Consider the following 23,031-nt stretch of genomic DNA (forward strand, 5'->3'; position numbering starts at 1 on the left):
GACTGTTCCTTAAACTGCTTATTTGTGAGCATTCAGAGAAGATGAGCCTGGCAGTAATTTTTCAGAGGCCTCCGCTTCTGCGGCGCGATGGAAACCGAGCGGACTTTCAATTGATACGAACCGCCGGACAGACTACTGATGAAAATCGTAAAAGCCAGCGCCGCTGATGGGCTCGAAAACATCCCCTTTGTAAATATTTAGCCTCGTTTCTGATATCGAGAAGGAACACTAACTCCGATGACAAGGTAAACAGCGCGTCCTTTGACGCTGTAGCTTTCATTCTGGCCTGAAATTTGCGCCATTCCCTAGTTGTGTTGATTTTAAACATAACCCTGTGCGTCGACAATGGCACTCGCGTGAGAAATCACTGTCTAATTTCTCGGAGCAACAATCCCATCAGAAGCTGTTCAGTTTACCGATCTCATTACCCAATACGCGCTGAATACACACACTGCTTTCATCGGAGAACCAGAGATAATTTAAATTCAAGAAATGAATTTAACAGCGTAACTTTGACACAATGCGCGCAGTAGATATATGTCAATAGAAGACTTTTGGTTGCAAATTGGAGCGAGTTAGATGGGTAACCTCAGATGACAAACTCCCTTCAACGTCTGAAATGGAATCGATCGGAGTAATTTCTTCTGTTCATAAGCACTTTGGGCACGAAGGCGGTAAAGAGTTTGATAATTTCCGTTATTTTGTGGTCTTTTTAACACAATCAAAGACGCCTTTATGTTGAACATCGCTGCGGGTGATAAGGGGTCATTATTTGGAACATGCACGAGGAAATCACATCAAACGGTAAATGATTGGATTGAGGTTCCACAGACTTTTAGCAAGTTCTCTCTCTCTCTCTCTTTTCCCCGGTAGGGGGATGGGAGTTCCAATTCAACGTATCCTGTCCTTGCCTATTGTGCGCAGAAAGCCTCTTTCATAGACTGAGCTCTGTCAATATGGCAACAGACGTGCCTTCATAGGCGGTGACGCCACAACAGCCAAATGCCTTTCCAATTTTATTGAGCGACATCTTGAATTCTAACCATGTGCGTAATGAAGATTGAATTGCCTCTAACTGTCAGTGTAATTATTGAGAAGGAGATACATTCAAGTCTTTATATACGTCAATTTAATGTTATTTTTGGAATGACGTTACAGTGGGGGCCGATCGACGTACGTTTGAACTTCCGATCGCATTTCAAACTTGGAGGATGGCCGGTAAAGTTTTGACATGGCCCTGTGTTTAGAGAAGAAATGAGTGTATTATCGCTGATAACTGAAATGCTTCATTTGTCACGGAGACGGAGTTAAATTAACTCCCCGGTGGAGGATTTGATGTCGACGTTATCCCGAACGATGTCGATGGATTGAGAACATTCAAACAAATTGAAAACCAAAGACGTTTTTTTTAATACGTTGTGCATAGAAATATCTAACGGGGGTTCAAGTGTAATTATTTACGCACATCTTGGATCCACTGGATCGCAGCCTTTTGAATACATGTGGCCTCTGAGGAAGAAAGAACTGATTAGTCTTTGTCGCAAAAGCATGAGGAACAAATTGTTCCAAGAAAGTATGTCCGCTTTTTTTGGCGATTGTTAAAACGTTACGGTAACCACAAATCAGAAGAGTGCATGCGCAGTTTGCGTTTACTTTGGTCCGTGCAATTTCAGAAAGTACACTTACCCCGAACACACTGTACGAGTTTTATACGTCCAGTGTGTGGTACATACCTTATCAATGGACCGTATACGCGTCAAGGGTACAAAACAATGTGGATATTTTCCAGATATCAGGTCTGTTTGTAAATGTACTGCGTATGTATCTAATCGAAGCAACTCTGTTTATGGTCGATTTAACTACTCAATGACAGTTAATGTACTTGAACAAGACAGATAACTCGTTACGACAACTGAAGATTACACGTGTCCATCTTGGCTACTGTAATTACAGTGGCTGCAGATGGAACATCACTTCAATTGGCCTGTTAGAGTTGTAATGAACTATGACTGTTATGAAAAACTGTAAAGCTTTCGCTCGTAATAGGGCTTAAGAGCGACTGAATTTAGAATATTTGTGCTTCGTTTGCGCCCCTTGCATACTTATGTATAACTCGTGAGATTAAATACGTTCGTTTTACAGTGAACGGTACAGAAATGTGAAAATGGTTTAGGAATGACAATGCGCCAAAAAAGGCGCTGATTGCGCATGCTCGATAGTGAATAAAATATTCGTTGAACCTCTTCGTTGAAGGTTTGTGGCAATCTTTGGCGTCATTTGATTCGTTATCGTCTGTTATAATGAAGGCAGGTTTTTCGTCAGCTGTTGAACACCCGCCGGCCTAATTTCTTTTTAAAACACATCAAGAGATTATTGGTGGGGAATTCTTAATAAAACAGATGATCTCATACAGATAAACATTGACTTTGAAGCACCATTCTGGCTAATTTTATCAATCTTATCTTTGCTAGATGACTATGTGCCGTCTGTTGAAAGTTCGAATCCGATAGAGAATTTACTGGATTACTGTACGCGCAGACAAAGAAATTAGGCCTATTCCTTTCTCATACAGTTGGAAAAAACCGACGTTATGACGCTATGTACTGTGTCTACGATAACCACACGTTTACTTCACAATTTGATTGATCCCACGCCGATGAGATTGATTTCAACGTATTTGAAGATGCAAAATCTGAAAGTTGCACAGCGGTTGAAATATGTAGATCAGAAACGATAGTATATTCAAGCGGTGTTCTTTGCGCATGCTCGATAGAAAAGAAAATCTGTAGAATAGAAAATCCGTACTCCGTACAGGATTCGCAATACTCAGCTTGGGGTGGTACTCGAAACGCCGTAGTGCTGCGCGCGCCTCTCTACGAGCTTGGCCTTAGCCGTCGTTTAAATATTCACAAGTATTTAAATATCGTAATTGCATTTGGATGACAAGAATGTAAATTTTAGTGCTCAATTTATAGTTGCTTGATAACGTTTCCTTGTTGCAGTCATGTAGAACAACCCACGTTTTCTTTTTCTTAAATAGAACGCATTTATATGAGCAATGAATAATGCTAACCTTTTGATCTCTTATTTCAAAGCGTTGCCCCTCTGTATTTATGAAAGTCAACGACCTTACTCGATGCCGACGCTCTTTGAGCAGAGCAAACTTTGCCTATCCTTTAATATGCCGAGGTTTTAGGTCAGATCTGTAATAGGTCGACAACACTCGCAGGAGCTTGTTTATTTGCAAGGCCTTGATATGTTAAGTAAGTTTGTTAAGTTCTGATAAAAACAGCCGGTTGATGTATTCCACCATCGAACTGCAGGCTATGCATTACAATCTTATGTCCCAATAACATTACACAAAGTGAATCCATTGGTGGAAAAGGAAGTTTTTTCCTCACAAGATGATTAGTTGAATGGACTGAGGGTTGCCAGGAATTCGGTTTTTTATTTCTTTTTGTTTCTGATCACGCACGATGTCTAAGTTGCTTTTCGTTTCCGTCATTTTTCTCTTTCGAGTTGCACTGGCCGGCGCGACGGAACGAGGTGAATAAATCACTGTTTTGTTCACTCCCGCAGAAAGAAGTGATCGTAATTACGCGGAATTGATAAACAAATTTCAGAGTCCCCGCGGATCGACGGCATTGTAGGGATAATCCACAGTGATAACTACACTGGAATTAAATCAGCGGGCTCTTGATGACACGCTGACGGCGGAACGGAGTCAGGGTTGCGCTGGCCGACAGCGGGGCATGCCCGCCAATCTGCTTTTAAGCGTCAATACCTCGCGGGAGAAAAAACTAGCCCGCATCAAATTTTCAATAAAACTGTTCTGACGAACACCAATGGTTGCCGAGGATGAGACCCGCCAAGGGCTCATGTATCACACGCAATTTCAAAACACCGAAAATAGGATAGCATCGCAAATGTTAGCCAGTTTCAACTGCTTTTGGCAAGCGTGTTAAAAATCTCGCAATTTTAAAGACCGGCTCTGTTTCTATATTATCATGACTCTCCATCCCGCCGCCTACGCTAGTGTCGGAGTCCAATTCATGAGTACATACGTTCAGGCACAAAGAGTTTACTTTCTCCTGAATTTGAATTTATTTCTATAGGTTGTAGTTTCAGAGAAACATATTTCCAGAGTGTATAATTACACATTTCTCTGAGAGGTTTTGATAATTATACCATCTTATCTTTGCGGAATATTGAATATTTTCATTTCCCATATCCATTCGTTTTCAACGGATACAATGTCTTACTGTTAACTGGCCTTTTTTCCACTTGACAGATAGTTTTTCTTCGGATGATGTGATCTATCATTGGCACAAAGACAAAGTGAAAGTCGACCCGAATACTCAACTTTCTCAATTTGAACTGATTGACAAAGATGTTGAAGAGAAAACGATCAAATCTGACAGAATAGGTAATTCCAGACTTCAACGACCCTGTCTATCTGACCTTCTCTAAAGTCTATCTGTCAATCTCTGTACGTACGTATGTGTGTACTTCCGTAGTATGTATGTATGTATGTATGTATGTATGTATGTATGTATGTATGTATGTATGTATGTATGTATGTATGTATGTATGTATGTATGTATGTATGTACGTACGTACGTACGTACGTACGTATGTATGTATGTATGTATGTACGTACGTACGTACGTACGTACGTATGTATGTATGTATGTATGTATGTATGTATGTATGTATGTATGTATGTATGTATGTATGTATATGTATGTATGTATGTATATTTATATATGTCTATACTTGTATGTATGTATGTATGTATGTATGTATGTATGTATGTATGTATGTATGTATGTATGTATGTATGTATGTATGTATGTATGTATGTATGTATGTATGTATGTATGTCTACTTGTATGTATGTATGTATGTCTACTTGTATGTAATGTCTACTTGTATGTGCGTACGTATGTATTTTGATTGAAGACTGACTGTCTGATTGGCCGGATGCATGTAGGGATGGGTGCATGCGTTCAAGTATGAAATTAATGTTTATGTTTGCGTTTGTGCATATATGAACAAGATGGCCGATTAAGAGCGTGGTTGATCTTCGATGCCAAGATTAGGGTGCAAAATTAAATGTTTTGAGTTAAATTTGGAGGCAACATGAGACTTAGAACCTAACATGTGCAAGAAGTGACCTTGCGCTTGAAATTGATATTTAATTGGATCTTTAATTGCCACACCATATCCGATGTGTGTCGGAAGTAGCAGAGCTCGTGAACAAATTTACAGCCCACGAAGCATGTGTCTGCTTCGCTGAGCCAAGACTTCATTATACAGCTAGGAATAGATATGTCATATTTTTATCGCTTTCAGTATTTGATGCGACAGCAAGACTTTTAAGAAAAAAAATGCGCTTCTTCAGTCCCACCATTTAAATGAATGAATGAGTCAAACTTCGTGACAGGAACATTTGCTGTACATTATATCGGTGTTACGGTTCGAATAAGACTAATCATGAATGTGTAGTTTGAGCGATAACATATCCCCACATGTATTAATTTTGGAAGTGAACCGAGTATTTTACCCACTCCAATTTCAATTATTGCTAAGCTCAGGCATTTTTCAAATACCCATGGTGTCGATTTCTAAGTCATTGGGAGACACCGTGTTGTTATCCGCAGAGACTTAAGTTTAAGTGAAGCATGAAGACTTTAAAATGTATTTGTTCCCCTGAATTCCCTGGGTTGTAACTAGTTCTCTCTTTTCGCAGTACTTTGGAAGATGAAAGTAAAACCCTGATCTAGCTATCAGAACAACATTGTCTCCCGAGACATTTTAATAGTTGGCCCGAGGACAGAAACGGATGACCTCTTTGCGAAAGTTTGAGAACACTTTGCATCCCTTGTGACACGTACTGACCGATCATTCATTACTTGTTTCATACGTGCCTGCAGGTGATCGATCAGTGCTAATTGCGTACTTCCATCTGAAGAGACACCTCGGTTACTTCATGATTCAAATCTACGTACCGTGTATCCTGATCACAGTTTTGTCCTGGGTGTCGTTTTGGCTGAACCCCGAAGCGACGCCGGCGAGAGTTGCCCTTGGTACGTTGAAGTAGTTTGCACACTTTAGTAGCGTAATTAGTTCATTGTATTGTACTTTAATTTAATCTGTAGTTGAGTGACTCAAGGTAAATGACTTGTCATAACTAATTACTGTTTTTAAGTACCAATTTTGTCAAGCATCAAGGCGCTTGTGTATAAGCGAGCTCTTTCTGGCCATCCTAGTTGACGCCATGATGAAACCCCGGGCATTCATAAATGTGTCCCAGTCAAAAAATCTTTTTAGGGATGGATCATTAGATCTGGGGAGGGAGTGGTCAAAAACAGAAAAACAATTTAAAAGCAAAAAATTAGGAAAAAATCTTCAGACTCTTTTGCAAAATAACAGTAAAATAAAATCAGAACGCAAAAAAATGATAAATCTGACAGTTTACTGATAAAAAATTAGCACATCATAACTCACTTTGAAAAAAATTTGTCCAAATTTCGCAATCTGTATGTGACCACCCACCTCCCAAGATCCAATGGTCCGTCCCTTATGTCGACCTACGCGTCTTCTCCTACCATGACGCTGACATCTCAACAACAGCCATGTCTCGTGCCTGTCTAATTTACAGAGCAATTGAAAGCGGTGCCAAAGAATAAAAAAATCCAGTCTTGCAAAACAAAAAAAGGGGACAAAACTGGTAATATTGATTAGTTTCAGCCGAAGTGATGACGGCCGTGGTCTGATAGGAATCAGAGACCGGAATTTTGATCACTTTGATGGGCTCCTGTCACAGAATAGATTACAGTTTGAATGATTGATCGTCTTCCGGATGTCGTCGATCTTGTGTTTTTTGAAGGGAATGTAAAGAGAGATAAAGGGTCGTAAATATATCTTGAAGGTTTGGTGTTTCGGTCTTAACCTCTTGAAACACATAAAACAGAGATGACAGAACGAATACCATGTTCTGTCAGCAACTTTGTACAAATATAACGTTTTTGCCCAAAATTGGGCCTTTGTAATAGCTCTCTTCTTGTGTCTACATGTGTGTGTGTCTGTCTGCCTGTATGTATGTCCGTGACAATATTTTTGCAACTCATAGCTCAAAAGGTTTAATTTACAACGGAAACTATTAGCTTATCACATTTTGTCTCTAATATGCTAATGGGTATATCTAGATCTCAGTGATCAGTTTTCTGGGGGCCGTAGGTTGCATAATTTACTCAAATTTGCATGACTAATTACTTGTGCGTACATGCGATAGCAAAAAAAATAGTAGACGAAATTTGGGATGTGGGTATGACATCATTATCAATGATTTTATAGTGATGTTTATTGTAACATTCAGTATATCTGCAAATACGTTTTTTGGTTATGTAACTGTATATCTGTCCCGTGCTCCTTGTAGGTGTCATGACTATATTAAATATAACGACACTCGGATGGAGCATCCGCGACACTTTACCAAAAGTGTCCTACGCCAAGGCATTAGACTGGTACCTTGCCCTGTGCTTCACATTTGTGCTCGGATCCCTGATCGAATTCGCCGGCGTCAACTACTTCAGCAGGAGACGCAAACCGGAAGAAGGGCACCGGAAGATCCGAACCGTGGACGAGGAAGAAGAAGGGGGAGGAGAAGAGGAAGAGGAAGAGATTCAGGTAGAATATAAAAGGCACAAATATAATCTCTGGGGCCTTGACTTGGCAGAGAATGATGAGCTATAACGGCCAGATGGGTTGAATGTTACTTTCCCTCATTTGACAGAAAAGAAAATGCAGCTCCACACAATAGTATGCCGTTTCTGACGTATCGATGACATGGCAAAAGTCAATGTCGGAAGTGCATTACAGTTTTAAACAGTGTGTGTTTTTTCGAAAGTAATCATTCTTTCAAACCGAGGCCGAATTCAATAAATTGACTGTCAAACGGGCAGTATAAGAGTTAGTTTTGGTGTTTATTTCAACGCCGATGACCCGAGTTTCTGCCAGCTCTTTGTATGGCTCAGCGCACATGCTTTATGTGAGAGCGAGAACGCGAGAAAGCTGAAATAGAGAAACATGGACTAGAGAATTAAATTAAAGGGTAACCTTGTTCGCTATATTTACGTTCTTGATTAAAGCCAACGCGTTCGGAATCCCATAGTGACACGGCACGTGACAAAGATTGCATACGACGTATGTGACGTACATGCACGGCAAACTACGACTTTTGTTGTACAATTTTCGTATCCGAAGGAGCAAACAAAATCACAACACCCTCTTCAGACAAGAGAACTAATGAAGAATGATCAATATGGATGCCCAGAAATTTCCAGAGTCAACGTAATAAAAAGACGAATATTTTAATGTACTCAGTGCATCATTGTTTGGTTATTTCTCTTGTGGATTAAAGTTTATTGCAGTTTTATAACTAGGTGAATTAATATTGCCGTTACTGTCATGAATTTTTAACAATGTAATTCCTATAATTAATCATTTGCATACGCGATATCGCTGGAGCGTGTCAAATCTTTAGTCTGACGCATGTTGCGTCCTTCTCACCTATTTTTTTCTTCCGTAGATGATGCCCATACAAAGTAACAAACGGAGGGTGAGATATGGTGGCGTCTACCGGCAGCCCCACCGGGCGACTGAAGTCGTGTACGAGGAGACAGCGGAAGAGGAGACGTGCTGCAGTGCCATGATCCATTGTCTGAAAGGCAACGCCAGGTACCGGGACTTCAGCTTCTCTCGGAGTTGCCGAAACATCGACGTTGCGAAGGTAGACAGGACTTCTAGGGTTGCCTTCCCGTCAGCCTTTGCGATCTTGAATCTTCTGTACTGGGTTGTGTACTTGTCTGCTGGAGGGGTGCCTCACGTGAAACCACCGACAGCAGGCGATTTCTAGCAAATTCTTTATGGCGCTTCAATAATTTCTTTTAAACTTTATTGTCAAATACTGTCACCAAGTATTCATTCAAATAGATTTTTTGGGTGTTCTGTACTCTTCCTAACCTCCTTTGACAAAAACAAAAATTCAAAATGCTTACCTCCGCGACAAAATATGGTTGGTATTTCTCAGATGTGTGGTACAGTAGGTAACCCCGGTTTCTGAAAACTTCACGCCTGTAAATATACAACACCTTCCCTCCAGAATGCGAATCAAGCTGAACTTGGCTCTTCAGCGAAATGCACTAATTAAAGATGGCTGCCGGCCTATATTTGATGGTTGCTACGTGCGCAACAGGAGCAACGTCAAAGATCTGTCCCATATTGCCCTTCTCTTGAACCAAAATCTGGTAGCTCTGAAGTAATTTGAGAGAGTGAATTGAAATTGTATTCTATTGCTTTCATGCACAGATATTTATAATGGTCAGGAAACTTACCAATCTGTTGTGGCAACAACAAAGCAAAATCTGAGGTTAGATGTTATAAACGAGTTTCTGTTTGTCAAATTCTACTATGCAACCTGTGATTATCGATGTCATATATCATGAGTTGTTTTCTCAGTGCTCTGTGCATCCGTGTGTAACTCATAGCCAAGCTTGAACTCTGTCAACAGCTGATCTTAGAAGGGATTTGTCCGCTTATGAACTGTTCCAATGCGAACAGTTCGTGACGGATCCTTCTTTGTATTAGTTAACTGCTTTCGTGCTTTGTGAAATCATTTGTGACTTGTCATGGTTGGAGAGATTTTTTAAAAATTTAAGAAGTGTTTCTTTGTGTAAAAAAGGAGAGATTTGTAAAACACTTTCTTATATACAGTATAATATTTCATTCTTTTCAAGACTGATTCCCCGGCATAATCAAGATATTATTCTGTACGAGTAAATGTCTAAGTGTTCGTTCGCGTAATTTGTGATTCAATCTACAACGTGTATTTTAGCTGTACTTTCGGGTGTAACATGGCGCCGATGGGGACCAGCCCACGGCGCATTTGTGTTTTTAGTAACAGGTGCACGTAATGTTTGTTGTAGTTGTTCATATAATCGTTTTTTCCAGTAGATCAGAACCAGTAAGACCATTTGCTGATAGTCGTCTCTGGGGTGTAAATTCAATATGGCTACTCTGACGTAATCAGAGCCTTTAACCAATCAGTAGCCGTCACAGAATATTCATGCATATTTTCACGGTATGCATATGTATCAGGTACATGCGCAGATCTGCTCACCAGTGCCATGATTTCAGCAATCGCCACACGCGGATTTTGAAGCGCAGTGGGGCAGCAGCGCGGCGTGGATAATTCGAACCAAGCTAGAGGGTCTCCGAGTCGTTGACCGCGCGCCCCCCACCAATCTCTGCTGCAGGCAAATTTAAATATTCCAAACTCGGACTTCTTTTAGTCCTGCGCTCGCCCAACTGGCTAAATAAACGTGGCGGAAATAGTAAACGGATAGGAGCAATCCAGCTAGAGATCGCACTTTCCGCACACTGATAAAAATAATACATTATACACTACTAAGAATAATAAATAATCTGCTAAAACTTTGGCAATCGCGTCTGCAAAGCTGACAGCTGTTGGGGCATACATTTTGAATCATCAATTTACATCCCTGTAACCTAGAGCAAGATCTATGTTTTGCAAGTGTTCACGGAATCGAAGGTCGATATTGAAACTAGTGTACTATTCATTTATCTATTTTTTTTTTGGTTCGAAGTATTATATATAAAAAGACAAAAAGTGTATATCATGGAAAACGCGCAATACCCAAATAGGTGGTGAAAAACGTCGCCTGTGGCAGAGATTAGTGTGGCTACTGCTGAGACTCCCCAGCTAGATTATAATTTTCCACGCCGCTACAATCTCTGTACGGAGATTGGCTTTTCAGCTGAGAGTGGATGGACTGGATGAAGTACCAACCTGACCGACACACTGATCGATCCATTGTTTTTCTTTGCAAATATTTCGCTTATAAACGCTAAAGTAGATGAAATACTTTCGCGTTTCCTGATAATGATTCACTTGTTTCACATTTTGCTGGACTAAGTTTCATGTTTTGCTGGACTAACAAAGAAACAAAAGAAAGAATGAAAACAGGCAATATGAAATCATAAATTCTCTGTGAGAGTGAAATCGCTTACTTGTTATACTTCTCGGTGTCGCCTGGACATACCTTGTCAGAATTTATTGTTCGTCGCAAACAACAAAACAATAAAATAAGAGCTGTTTCACAATCTCTGAGTTGGCAATTTAAAGATTCGTTTTTCTCATATTGAAGCATGCGAAATCAACCGCTTATCTTGGAATTCAAGTCTTTCGATAACGATTTGTCAAGAAGAGTTGACAGTTACAAAATTGCCGCCATGCTTTGTAATTTGTTATACTTGTGGACAGAAGGAACATCGTTCGAAAGACCATTGTCAGCGCCGTACGAGACTTTACGAGATCTTGTGCTACTGTTGAATTGAGCAGTGTACCGCCTCACAACGTATGAAACGAGACAAATGTTACATCATCTTTGTGTTGAAGACTGCAAAACGAGTCACCACTTTCAGTTGAAAGGACATACCTCACTGCGTTTTCCGCAAGCTGACAACCGCCAGGTACATCGAATATATAGGTCTCGCGAGATCTCGCGTCGAGCGGAAAAATGCTTTATTTGTGACTATACATACGACGCACACGGGTACAGTGTGCAACAGTATGCGAAAAAAATATTTAAGGGAAATTTTACGCAACAGAATGTTAAAAACATAAAAACAAAACAATTTATCGGCATGTCATGAAAACTTTGATATTTGGGTAAGAATTCTATGAAATGAAATTTCATTTAAAGCATTTAGATTTTGTGTCCCTAATTTCATATTGCTTTCAACGACCCCAACTATATGACGTTCTTTTTGCATGTAGATAGCATAGCTTTATCAAATTGCAGTTTAGGGACAATATCAAGGCTGTTAACGAATTTGCAACACAAGTTTCATCTTTCCTTGTAAGACAGCCACATATGGTGGCGAGATTATTTTCTACTTCATCGGCGGCAGGTCTGAAGAACAAGATGCATGATCCTGGCAATGCGCAACGGCTTGGAAGGTTTATGTAGATTGTCATTATTTTCAGCAACTTGAAGAGTTTGAAACTGGGGCTATTCTCTACCTGATTAGAGGCTTAGATATGATTCAATGAGAAAATGAGTTCCAGCCAACCAATCGGCTAAAAGCTTCCGAGACGCTGCACATCAGCCCAAATTATGTTCTGCAAATTTTCGTTTGATACGAAATTTTCAGTTCTCAGTGTCCTATTCATAGTTGCAATTTAAGTTGAGTAGAAAAGCAAACTTTTAGTATTTCTCTTCGTTGTCGACTTTACAGCTATTTCTCCTGTAAGTTTTCAATATCGAACGTTCAAAAATGAATTTAGATGGTTTTGAATATTTTTGAAGCTTGACACTGACTTATAAAATTCGAAGTCAAAGTGTAGCTTCGTTTTGCTCTCTTTCAATAAAACTGTTTTACCGACGCGAAATCTTTCTGTGAGTGTGTATCTTTGAGACAGTGACTGTCAACTTATGGTCAAAAACCCGTAAATCAATCTCCGATTAAATCATTATTGTATGTTTATTGTCTTAATCTTATCTCTTTATTTTTTTCAATTGCTTATTTTGGTGTTTAATTTCTGATTCTTGTCCAATCAGCCCACAAAATCCACTCCAACAATCGAATCAATTACTTAATCAGTTGATTAATTAAGTCTCTCAATTATTCCGAACAAGTAATCAGTCACAGTGTCCGGTAATCAGCCGCCCGCCCGGCTGATTAACGTTTTAATTAATTGTAAATGAGTCTATCAATTATGCAACCGATTATCCATCGCCTTCTATACAAACAGTGACAGACAAGTTAATTATTGGCGCCCATTCATTAAGTGTTTGGACTGGACAGTCTGTTCCCTTCGTGGCTACATTTGAAGCTTTTGTATCAGTCTCAGTAAAACCGTGTAATGACGCTGTTCTCAGGGACATATGTCACACCGAATGAATCCATCAGTCGACGAAATTAATCATTTTTTTTTTAAATGGCGTCGAATTAAAGGGCAAGTAACAAACTTCGGGGGTGGAACTGTTCGACCAACCGCATTGATGTGTACGGTTTCTAGCTCACCAATCTAACGCGGTCGCCTTTTCCTCATCAATCTACCAACGCTAGACACAGCTCAGAGCTTCTTGTCTCAGACTAGGGTCATCTTGGCAGTAAGTGTATATACCTATACGTACACGTCAAATGTCACGATTCTCCAGTTTAAATCTTTACAAAGGAGAAACCCTGCAAAGATCATTTGCCGCGGCCGACAGATCCACCCGGTGATAAAACCTCCCCAATCAATGACCCCAGCATTACAGCAGGGTGATAGAGTCGATGACTCGTCTGATTTCGCGTTAAGGAGGATCTGCGACATGAAATGTCCTTACCAAATGTAGAAAGCCGTAACCTCCCCATCAAATATGCATGAGGGACCCTGATCGCGAATACTAGTAGATTTTGACTGCGTGCTTGCAATGACTAAATCGTGACGAACTAGTATCATAATCTTCTCAGAACAAATTTCTTTCCCTTTTGTTTACGGCAACCTAAATCTAAGTACCCCTACTTACTCAGTGTTTATGCATCTTCAACGAAACTGCGGATGCTTTGCTGAAAATAAATGTTTCCTTTACAAAACAAGTGTCAAGAATTTGAATTGACCTCAATATCCCATTAATCATTACGTTGTTTTGACAGAAGCGACAATTCAAGGAGACTTTGACGTCAACATATTACTTAAGTCGGCACCAGAATCGTCAAGCCATAAATTGTGAACGATATCACTTGCCGATATTTTCCTTACTGTTACTTGTAAAAAACGTTTATGAGACCATATAAATAGACAGAGTTGTGGAAATTTCTTGTGTCATCGACTTTGGCGAATGCTGTGGATACAAAGGTTCAGCTGAGTGTCTTTCCACATCAATCAATCTATCAATCTATCTATCTATCTATCTATCTATCTATCTATCTATCTATCTATCTATCTATCTATCTATCTATCTATCTATCTATCTATCTATCTATCTATCTATCTATCTATCTATCTATCTATCTGTGTAGTATCTAGGTATCTTTTCTCTCTATGTATGTATGTATGTATGTATGTATGTATGTATGTATGTATGTATGTATGTATGTATGTATGTATGTATGTATGTATGTATGTATGTATGTATGTATGTATGTATGTATGTATGTATGTATGTATGTATGTATGTATGTATGTATCTATCTATCTATCTATCTATCTATTCACACCTTATACATACGCTCTCTTGGGGATGGATAGCGCGCAAGAGATAGTAGGGAAGTAGGTATAGGCAGGTAGGCATAAAGATGAAAAAAGATACATTTGCAAGCACATTAAGACAAACACACACCCGGGTTAAAGGTTCAACGATGAACAGTTCAAATGGTCAGCTACAGCTAGAACACGCAATCTTCCGATATTGTTTACCTAGTTTATTAAAAAGGCTTCCTGAGTCTATGTCTTCTCTTAATTCTAATTAAGCGTGAACACTTACTGTCCTACTTGCCCTGATTTCTAAATGGACATCAGTCTGCTTTTATGGGCTTTATGACCCCTTTAATTGCTCCTACACAGAGGTGAAATTGATTTCCGTTGAAAGGGTGTTCCGATGTAAAGCAACGTTGGTCGTTCTCACTGAGTGCTATCAATTACTTTGCAGAGGCTTACTGGCTTTTGGACATTAAAACAAATTCTCATCATCATACGAAGAGTCTGAAGTTTATTTTGCTGCTGTTTTTTGGCAATACATGTGTACTAAGAATCTTAATAGGATCTTTACGCCCTATAAAAATTATGCTTGTTGGAATGAAAGCGCACTCAGTTCGTGAAACTAGTATATAAATTCGTTCCAAAACGACTGTTTCCGTTATCGTTCAGCGAATCTAATAAACGTGCACCATTCCGGGGTGAAAATCAGCAGACGGGGTCATCCACAGGAGATTACAAAGTCGCCTGGCTTTTTTGCACGACCCTTGACCTGTCTGAACTTCGGAGACTTTATCGGGGAGACACTTTATGGAAAGATCAGATTGCGCAGGATAGTTCCCTTGGACGAGGATACTGTCCTGATATCATATCTGACATGGCCGGCGGACTTTGGCAACATTTTATCAGAACAAAATATTTCACCGTTATTATTCGCTTGTCGCCCTGATATTCGTTTTTACTTCTCGAGAGTTTCAATCAGTTTCTGCCATTACAGACACTGCTAAACGTCATCTACGCAAGCCTATAAATAGTTTATCCAGACACCTGTATCTATAGTGCGTTGTATTTGCCAGGACGTTGCAGGTCTTTGGCAGTTTAAAATATAATGACTAAATGACCTCATGACTCAATAAATAAATAAATGATAAACAAATAAGTAATAAGTAAATGCACAAATAAAATAAATAAATAAATAAATAAATAAATTTGAATCGATCTAGGAAGTGTCACGTGCAAGTGAACAAAAAATGTAATATGAGAAATTACGCAAGCGTTGTGGATAAATCGCTCGATTAATAATTGCCTGTACGGTTGATGTCACACCGCAGAAGAAAAAAGTACAAGGTTATTAGCGTAACGATTATGTGACAGATTAATATGTAATGCCCTCAATACTCAGTTAAATTTTAGTAATTCTGATATCTTGACGTGCTCTCATCTACGGCGGGTGGCTTAAAATCGATTACAAAAATATATACGTGCTCTCAGACTAGAAGTGAGGTTTTTTCACGCTACGCTTTACCGGATAAACCGAACCGAAGACTGAACGTACGTAGCCAGTGCAAAGTGAATTATCCGTGGCTCTGTGTTCGGTGAATCGATTTGCAGTGACCCGTTAACCGAGTACACAACACTTTGCAGGGCAGGAAGTTTGAAAATTGGCGGTCTTTCAAAGGCGTTTTCGCCAACATTTTCCGGCGAAGACCGTGTCAGAAGCGTCGCTTGCAAATGAAACTAAACAAAGTAGGCGTCGCTGTTAAAATATCGTTCAAAAGAATTGCCTCAACTAGTGTTCCTTGTTTGTCCAGGATAATTTGTAGTCCAGAGGGGCGCGTGTATGTCAGCCCGATCGGTAATTGCAGTATTCTAACAGTGATTTGTCGCTGATGGGGACTGTCGTTGACGATTTTATAGAAGCATTGCGTATCTAGAAGATTTCCATAACAATTTGGTCATAATGCCAATTTGGATTAACGCTTTGGCGGATGTGAAGTAGGAATTCTCAGTTTTCTCAATGCTTATACGTGTGTTTAATGGCAAACTTCGCAGAAATACAGATTTGTATATCCAAGCTTATACAAGATACCTGCATGCGAGTAATACTTTCATAAATGTGGCAGCTTCTAATCTGAAGTAAAAGAGAGACACCTCGGCATATCACAAGCAGAATTGGACAAATATTAGCTAAATAATGGTGATTGTATTCTCTATTCAAAATGTATACTTATCGAACCGTACATAATACAACTGAGATATACAGCTGAGAAAGCTATCTTACCATTAGGCCTGACTAGAGAAAAATAGGGTTATCACTAGGGGCATATGCAATACGGAAAAACTTTTCTCAATGATTAGAACGTACTAATGTGTGTCTCTGTGTGTGTTTGTCTGCATATCTGTCTGTCTGTCTGTCTGTCTGTAGGCATGTATGCATGCTTGCTTGCATGCATTCATGCAGGTAAGTAGGTAGGTAGGTGGGTAGATTGTTGGTAGGTAGGTACATGTAGGTAGGTAGGTAGGTAGGTATGGATGGCTGGATAGATGAATGGATGGATAGATGGATGGACGGACAGACGGATCGACTGACGGACGAATAGATGGATGGATGTTATTGTGTATATTGCTCTGTATCGTGTACATATGTATTTATGGATGTATCTAGTATATTGGTCCACGTGTGTATCTGTCCTTGTGGCAGCATAAATGGAAAATTGATGTATGTCACAATCCCGCCAAATATTTACATACATGTATAATCTACATATGCGTGTTTGTAACTGTGCTTGTTAAACAAGTTTTAGCAGTTGAAAAGTTCATGTAGATATGAAAATAGTGTTTTGGCTTGAGAGCAATGGTATTATTTCTGTTGCCTATTTATACTAGTTAAGTAATAGTGTAGCCCCTCCCGGCCCATAATGAACTTAAGCAAACTTTGCACTCCATAATGTACTCGTGTTCATCTCGTACATTATTAAGTGCAAAGTTTGCTTTCGTCCATTATGGGCCGGGAAGGGCTACATTATTGCTATTATTTTATAGTTTTGGTGATGCAGGTGAATTTGTAGATGTAGAAAACATCTGGGGCCACAATGCTGGATAATCTAATACATTATCAGTAATAATCTGAGGGTATGACGTCACAAAATTCACTGGTGTTTACAAACCTGTAATAATATAGTATAAATGTATCGATAGAATGAAGTTCACTTTTTCACACAAGACAGTCTGTAATTACATAGTGAAATTTTTTTTTGAAATCCATTTCATCTTTGTAGGATAGTTATTACAGGGTATCTCTGTGACTCTACATAGCTGTTGAGCGTGTGATCTTAACAGCTGGGTCTAGCAGTGGCAACGTCCATAAATAAAGCACCCATTCTGACATAATGAATGATAATTTAACTTGGAATCATATAAAACTGTCTCTTTTCTCTAGAACGTCAAAGAAATACTATCAAATGAACATCAATTAAAAACCCTAATCTAAATTATGTATCAGAGTAAACACAGTGGTCGATATTACATATCGCGGCGGCTACGATGTAGGATTCATGGCAATGTGAAGTGTCCACATGTCGTGGTTTTAGCAGTAACACATTAAATTACAAGTCTCGATAAATGTCTAATTAACAAAATAAATGAAAGCCTTTAATTAGTCTTTAAGAGCTGGCGGTAACATCAGTTGCGTTGACTACAAATCGCTCGGGGTAAGATCCAACGTAGTAATTATTTTGGGAAACAGCATGCCGCTTAAGGGTGTACAACAATGAGTTAGGCATGGACGTGAAACATCACCTGATCACCAGTTTAAATCGACATTATTGCACAACACATCGTCAAAAGTTTAAATTGAATTTTGTGATCACCAAAAGTAAATAATGATAGGATAAACTCAGTCAACATCACAGAAATAATTCATACAACTATTATTGTTCTCTTGTCTGTATGGCTTACTTTAAAAATACTACCTTCAATTTTCGTCACGAATTGCACGCATCACAGCTGACATGTCATTCTACGCAAAATGCAGTTAGTTTTCTTTGAAATGACAGTTTATTTTTATTGAAGGGAATAGCGAAACACCACATTTCAAACGGCGGTTTGCCTAAATAAACTTGACGTCAACTTTTCACACGCTTACGTTTAAACGACTTCAATATCTAAATTGTAAAGTCGTGGCGCCAAACTGTCTGCCGTACTTGCGACGCGGACAATAAATCATTATTTTTTTGACATTTGAAAACGATGCATGAATACGAAATATCATTGATCCTGTAAATCAAAATGAAAAATAAAACCATACGGTACTGTTGGCGAAAAGTTTGCGAGTGTTCTTGCGTTGGGATTTAAATTTGCCTCTCGGAGCAGATGTAATTTTTAACGATGGGATTCCAACGGTGAAATTGGATTTCATCCAAAGTATCTTGTTAATGATCAGGAGAGGCAGAGAACGCAAAGATGTAAGTAGATTATCAATGTATATTAGCCTCAACAGTGCTGTCATCATGATTAATCGAATATTGCTAAATTGGTCATTCTTGAACATGTGACATCGTCTGCATCCAAATTTTCCCGAACAGACTGACAGACAACCGTTTGTAGTTAAAGTGAATACCAAATATGGAATAATATCTGAATCCGTTCGCACGTTAAATCATAACTCCTGCTACACAGGAACTTCAGTCTGTCTTTGAGGACATTTGGGAGTCTTAAGATAGGATTAACTTGAGGATTCCCTATCTGAACGTATTAAGACATATAGAGAATAACAAAACAATTATTTTATCTAAAAGGTGGAAGTGATACATTTTCAGAAGGAAAACGCTTTTTGTTCAAGTTCGCGTCCTGTTTAAATGTGATTCTTTACGCTAGATATTTTCCCTAGGTTGGCAATGACAATAAGAACCTAGAGTACATAAATATATCGAAGGAGGGAAACACAACTTGAAGATATGCTGTGACGTCAGCACAATCATTATCAATGTCAGTAAGAAGACTAAAAACCTCATTTTTCAGATAAAAGAATCAAAGAGTATCTCCTGCACAACAAAGACGACAACTGCAACAGCTGGAAATAGTGTTTGCCGATAAAAGATTCCACTATTTGAGTTATGTGTAGCTCGGGGTAGTTGTCGCTTTGAAAATGCGTTCATTGCCTATATCTTCGGGCATGTTTGATATGAGGTGCTATAGGCCCAAACGACAGCTGCGTAGCTCTCGCGGCACCGGCATCGGTGTCACCTTGTACTTGGGTTTATTATCCGTCAGGGTGTAACGTCACTTCCCCCGAGCTTCATGTTTTATTTAGAGCATTCAATAGCCTGTCTGAGCTACGAAAATAATGTAATGATATGATATGTATCAACCAAACTTGAAATGCAGAAAAAGTTGTCCTACACCGTACATGTTGTGATAATCCGTCCACAGTAATTAAACAAAAAGAATAATCTAAAATTTCTTTCCAAAATAGTATCTCTCCGAATGGCAACGACACTACCCTAGCTCATGTCCCTGTACGGCGCAAAAAGATTACATCCTATCGTGATAGGGATTCGTCAAGGAAATCTTGTCCGGCTCATCACGAATCGTCACTGTACGCGTTACGGACGCGACGCAACCACGGTAACCCTTACGCTGAAAAGCAACACTGAGATTTCCACCATTCATCGATTCTGTCAGCGAGGCCACAATCAAGTAAATAGTTCCAGAGACACCGACATGTTCTACGTATACAGGCTGTGTTCAACAGCTGTTCCTGTTTGTCCTCGTAAATTCATTGTGCCAACTCTATGCCCTTTTTAATGACGGTGCAATTTCGTTGAATACTTTGCGGCAAGCGAATGCCATGTCGTTTTATAGGTTTGATTTTAATACTCGTCCACTGAACTGACGAACGCTAACTTGTACGTTCTGATTATAGCGTTATCACTCTCCATAATGTAACCCGAAAAGGTAGTTCGTGTCCGAAAAATTTTACGCTTGCTGAATCTTACCATGATCACGAACTTCTCTCCCACTGGGAAAGGTTTGTCTCACCCTCCCCTGTTTCAGTTATATGGAAGTTGTGCTCAAGTTTCTTGTATGTCAGTATCCATTCGATGCGACTGTCACGTTTGGAGAGTCTATATGATCGACTATTAGCTCCTGTGACGCGTTGTCGTTAACTTTACAGGTCTTCCACGGACAACGATCTTTCAGATCAACTGGGACCCTTTAGGACAGACTGTGCCCCACCCTGGGACAGATACGCCAGACTTTCATCAAAATCTCACGACTCTATTGCTTATCTACTGATCGTGAGGACTCGTTCAGAAACTTGTTGTGGAAAGCATAGAGTTTTCACCGCCCTGATTATCTGGAAATCTAAAACTTCACTACCGTCATTGTAACACAATCAATTTGCTGCCCAAATCAAGAATTTTGCCTTCTGAACCCTTGTCAATATAATCCCTGATCATGAAGGGTGTAAAATTTCCTGAGGTTTCTGTGATAGACAGTTGCAAAACTTTTAAGCTTTCATCTTTCGAAGTGTTTATGAATTGTAACTTGACCAATGTTAGTTTTCCATATTGGATGCAGGGTTCTTTCCTGCACGCTGTAATGTTCAAATATACAACAATAAACAATGACGAAGTGAAAACAGACAAGCTTAAGGCGTATATTACGTTGTTTTTAATGTAGGAAGGACATTAAAATATCTTTGGTTGTCGGAGAATCCGATGGAATTCGCCTTTGTAACTCCTGAGAAATGTTTTACGGTGTCCACTCATCCAAAAGTGCATTAACGCATTCCAAACGCCACGTCCTCTATTGCGAAACCTTGATTGTTGTCCAGTATTTGTCGTAACCCTATACGTCAAGTTTCGCCCTTCGTCTGCTCGAGTTGCCTCGGCATTGCTGCAGTGGAGACTGTCGGAGAATTCTCGCAATATTTCGGATAACGATCCCATTCTTTACGAGAAGTTCTTCGGTTAGTTAATGGCATCAAAAGTCAAAAGTGTAGCGGCCTAAGTATCCTTCAAATATGTGGATTGTGTATGGTGATGACAATCTTGATCAATTTGCGGACAGTGTTATGTGCCCGCGGAACGATGTCACGCATAAAAGAGGGACAACTCTGACAGGGTCAAGGGCGAGGGGAAAATATTATTTTAAAGGACACATTGCTTAAAGCAAAAACAAGTTGACTCAAGGACAGCATATTCTAGCTTCTTAGGAAGTGAGATGACGTTGTTAAATCTCCAGGGGAATATCTTTCAAGGATAAGTGACTGACTGACTGACTGACTGACTGACTGACAGACTGAAATACAGACAGACTGACTGACTGACCGTCTCACTGACAGACTGACAGACACAAAAATATCAAACCTCTTTATTATTTTTATACTGTATTACGTAACCTCCCGCATCACAGGTTTACTATTTATAGAATTGTAGCAGCTCTTGGGTTACCAGCAGACCTTCTATGTACGAAATGTCAGTGTGCTGTAGGCTTCATTGACACTACTGAATTGAGAGATGCCTTTTGGACAACAGTATTTGATAAGGTTAATGTACATCTTACTGTTACTTTATTTAACTTAGACGATATTGGGTTTGTTTCTTGTATTTTACAAGATAACAACCACAACGTTTCAACAACCACCAGAATACGAAATATTCCAAGAACTTGCCTTTGATTTTATAAGTGCGTGCTTGGATGCATGGTAAGCGTCCGATGTGGTAAATAAAATACATCGCAAATGATAACTTATCAATATCTTTTTGATGTAACGAGCTTTAGATGTTTGAACATTTTAGCTTATTCAGCTGAAAGAATGATCTCAAATGTAATTACCTCTATTTTTAAATTCACTTTGCATATCTATGAGTTTATTTGTATGTTGCAACTCTTCTCTTTCTTGAGGAGGAATAAAGAAACAACAACAACAACAACAACAACAACTGACTGACTTACTGACTGACTGACTGAATGGCTGACTGACTGACTGACCGACTGGCTGATTAAGTGACTGACTGACTGACTGTCAGCATGATAGATCATACTATATTGGCGTGGAAGCAGCTACATGGTCCTTCTTGTGACGAGAGACAACTTCGAGATCCCCATGAGCAGCAAATTTTAAACCGGTGATCTATGGTACCAACTCCCCTGTCGAAGAACCTACCGTCCTGGGAACAACTGAGCCACTTCAACGTCATTCTCTCAAAGATTTACGTCTTTTTTGTAAATTTATATCTATTTTATTTCATTAAGCTGATTTCTTCAGATGCCAAGATTGTACAAAGATTGAGGAGGAAGGACCTTGGCAGTGATTTTGGTCGTTGCTGTTCCGGAGAGCAGTCCCGTGGTTATTAACTAAAAGCTCATATCGATCCTTGTCCATCGTAGCATACATATTTGTGACAGCACCATGTACTCCCTACTTTTGAATGTGTATCAAGGTAATTCACGTAACGAAATCGAAACTTTTGCCCGAAGGAAATTTTTAAACCATTCCTTGAAGAAATCAATAATACAAATCAGGGGTTACCGTACCAAATTTGGTACTGCAGAAACAAAATTATTAAAGTGGTAACTCTATGGGGAAAATGAATCTTTCGTTTTTTCACAAAAATAAGCTGGTGAAAATTGTTTTTACTCCATGAGCTTTAAATGAGCCACCACAAGTGGTAAACTAAAAGTGTATTGTAAAAGTTTGGGATCCCGAATATCTGCCCCGGAGGCGCGTACGTGTCTTAAACGTTACTGAA

At 39.4% G+C, this 23,031-nt stretch overlaps 1 protein-coding gene across 2 annotated transcripts in view; it reads left to right on the plus strand.

Moving 5' to 3' along the window:
• LOC139131647 (gamma-aminobutyric acid receptor subunit alpha-6-like) overlaps positions 1-12,573 on the plus strand; it is a 56,875-nt gene extending 44,302 nt beyond the window's left edge. For both annotated transcript variants that reach the window (XM_070697800.1, XM_070697801.1), the window contains exons 7-10: positions 4,292-4,426; positions 5,937-6,089; positions 7,442-7,692; positions 8,594-12,573. In XM_070697800.1, coding sequence (XP_070553901.1) covers positions 4,292-4,426; positions 5,937-6,089; positions 7,442-7,692; positions 8,594-8,920 — 866 coding nt within the window. In that variant the 3' untranslated portion in view covers positions 8,921-12,573. The remainder of the gene's footprint in view (positions 1-4,291; positions 4,427-5,936; positions 6,090-7,441; positions 7,693-8,593) is intronic.
• Positions 12,574-23,031: the final 10,458 nt, after the last annotated feature.

Source organism: Ptychodera flava, chromosome 4, assembly GCF_041260155.1.
Source record: "Ptychodera flava strain L36383 chromosome 4, AS_Pfla_20210202, whole genome shotgun sequence".
NCBI lineage: Eukaryota > Metazoa > Hemichordata > Enteropneusta > Ptychoderidae > Ptychodera > Ptychodera flava.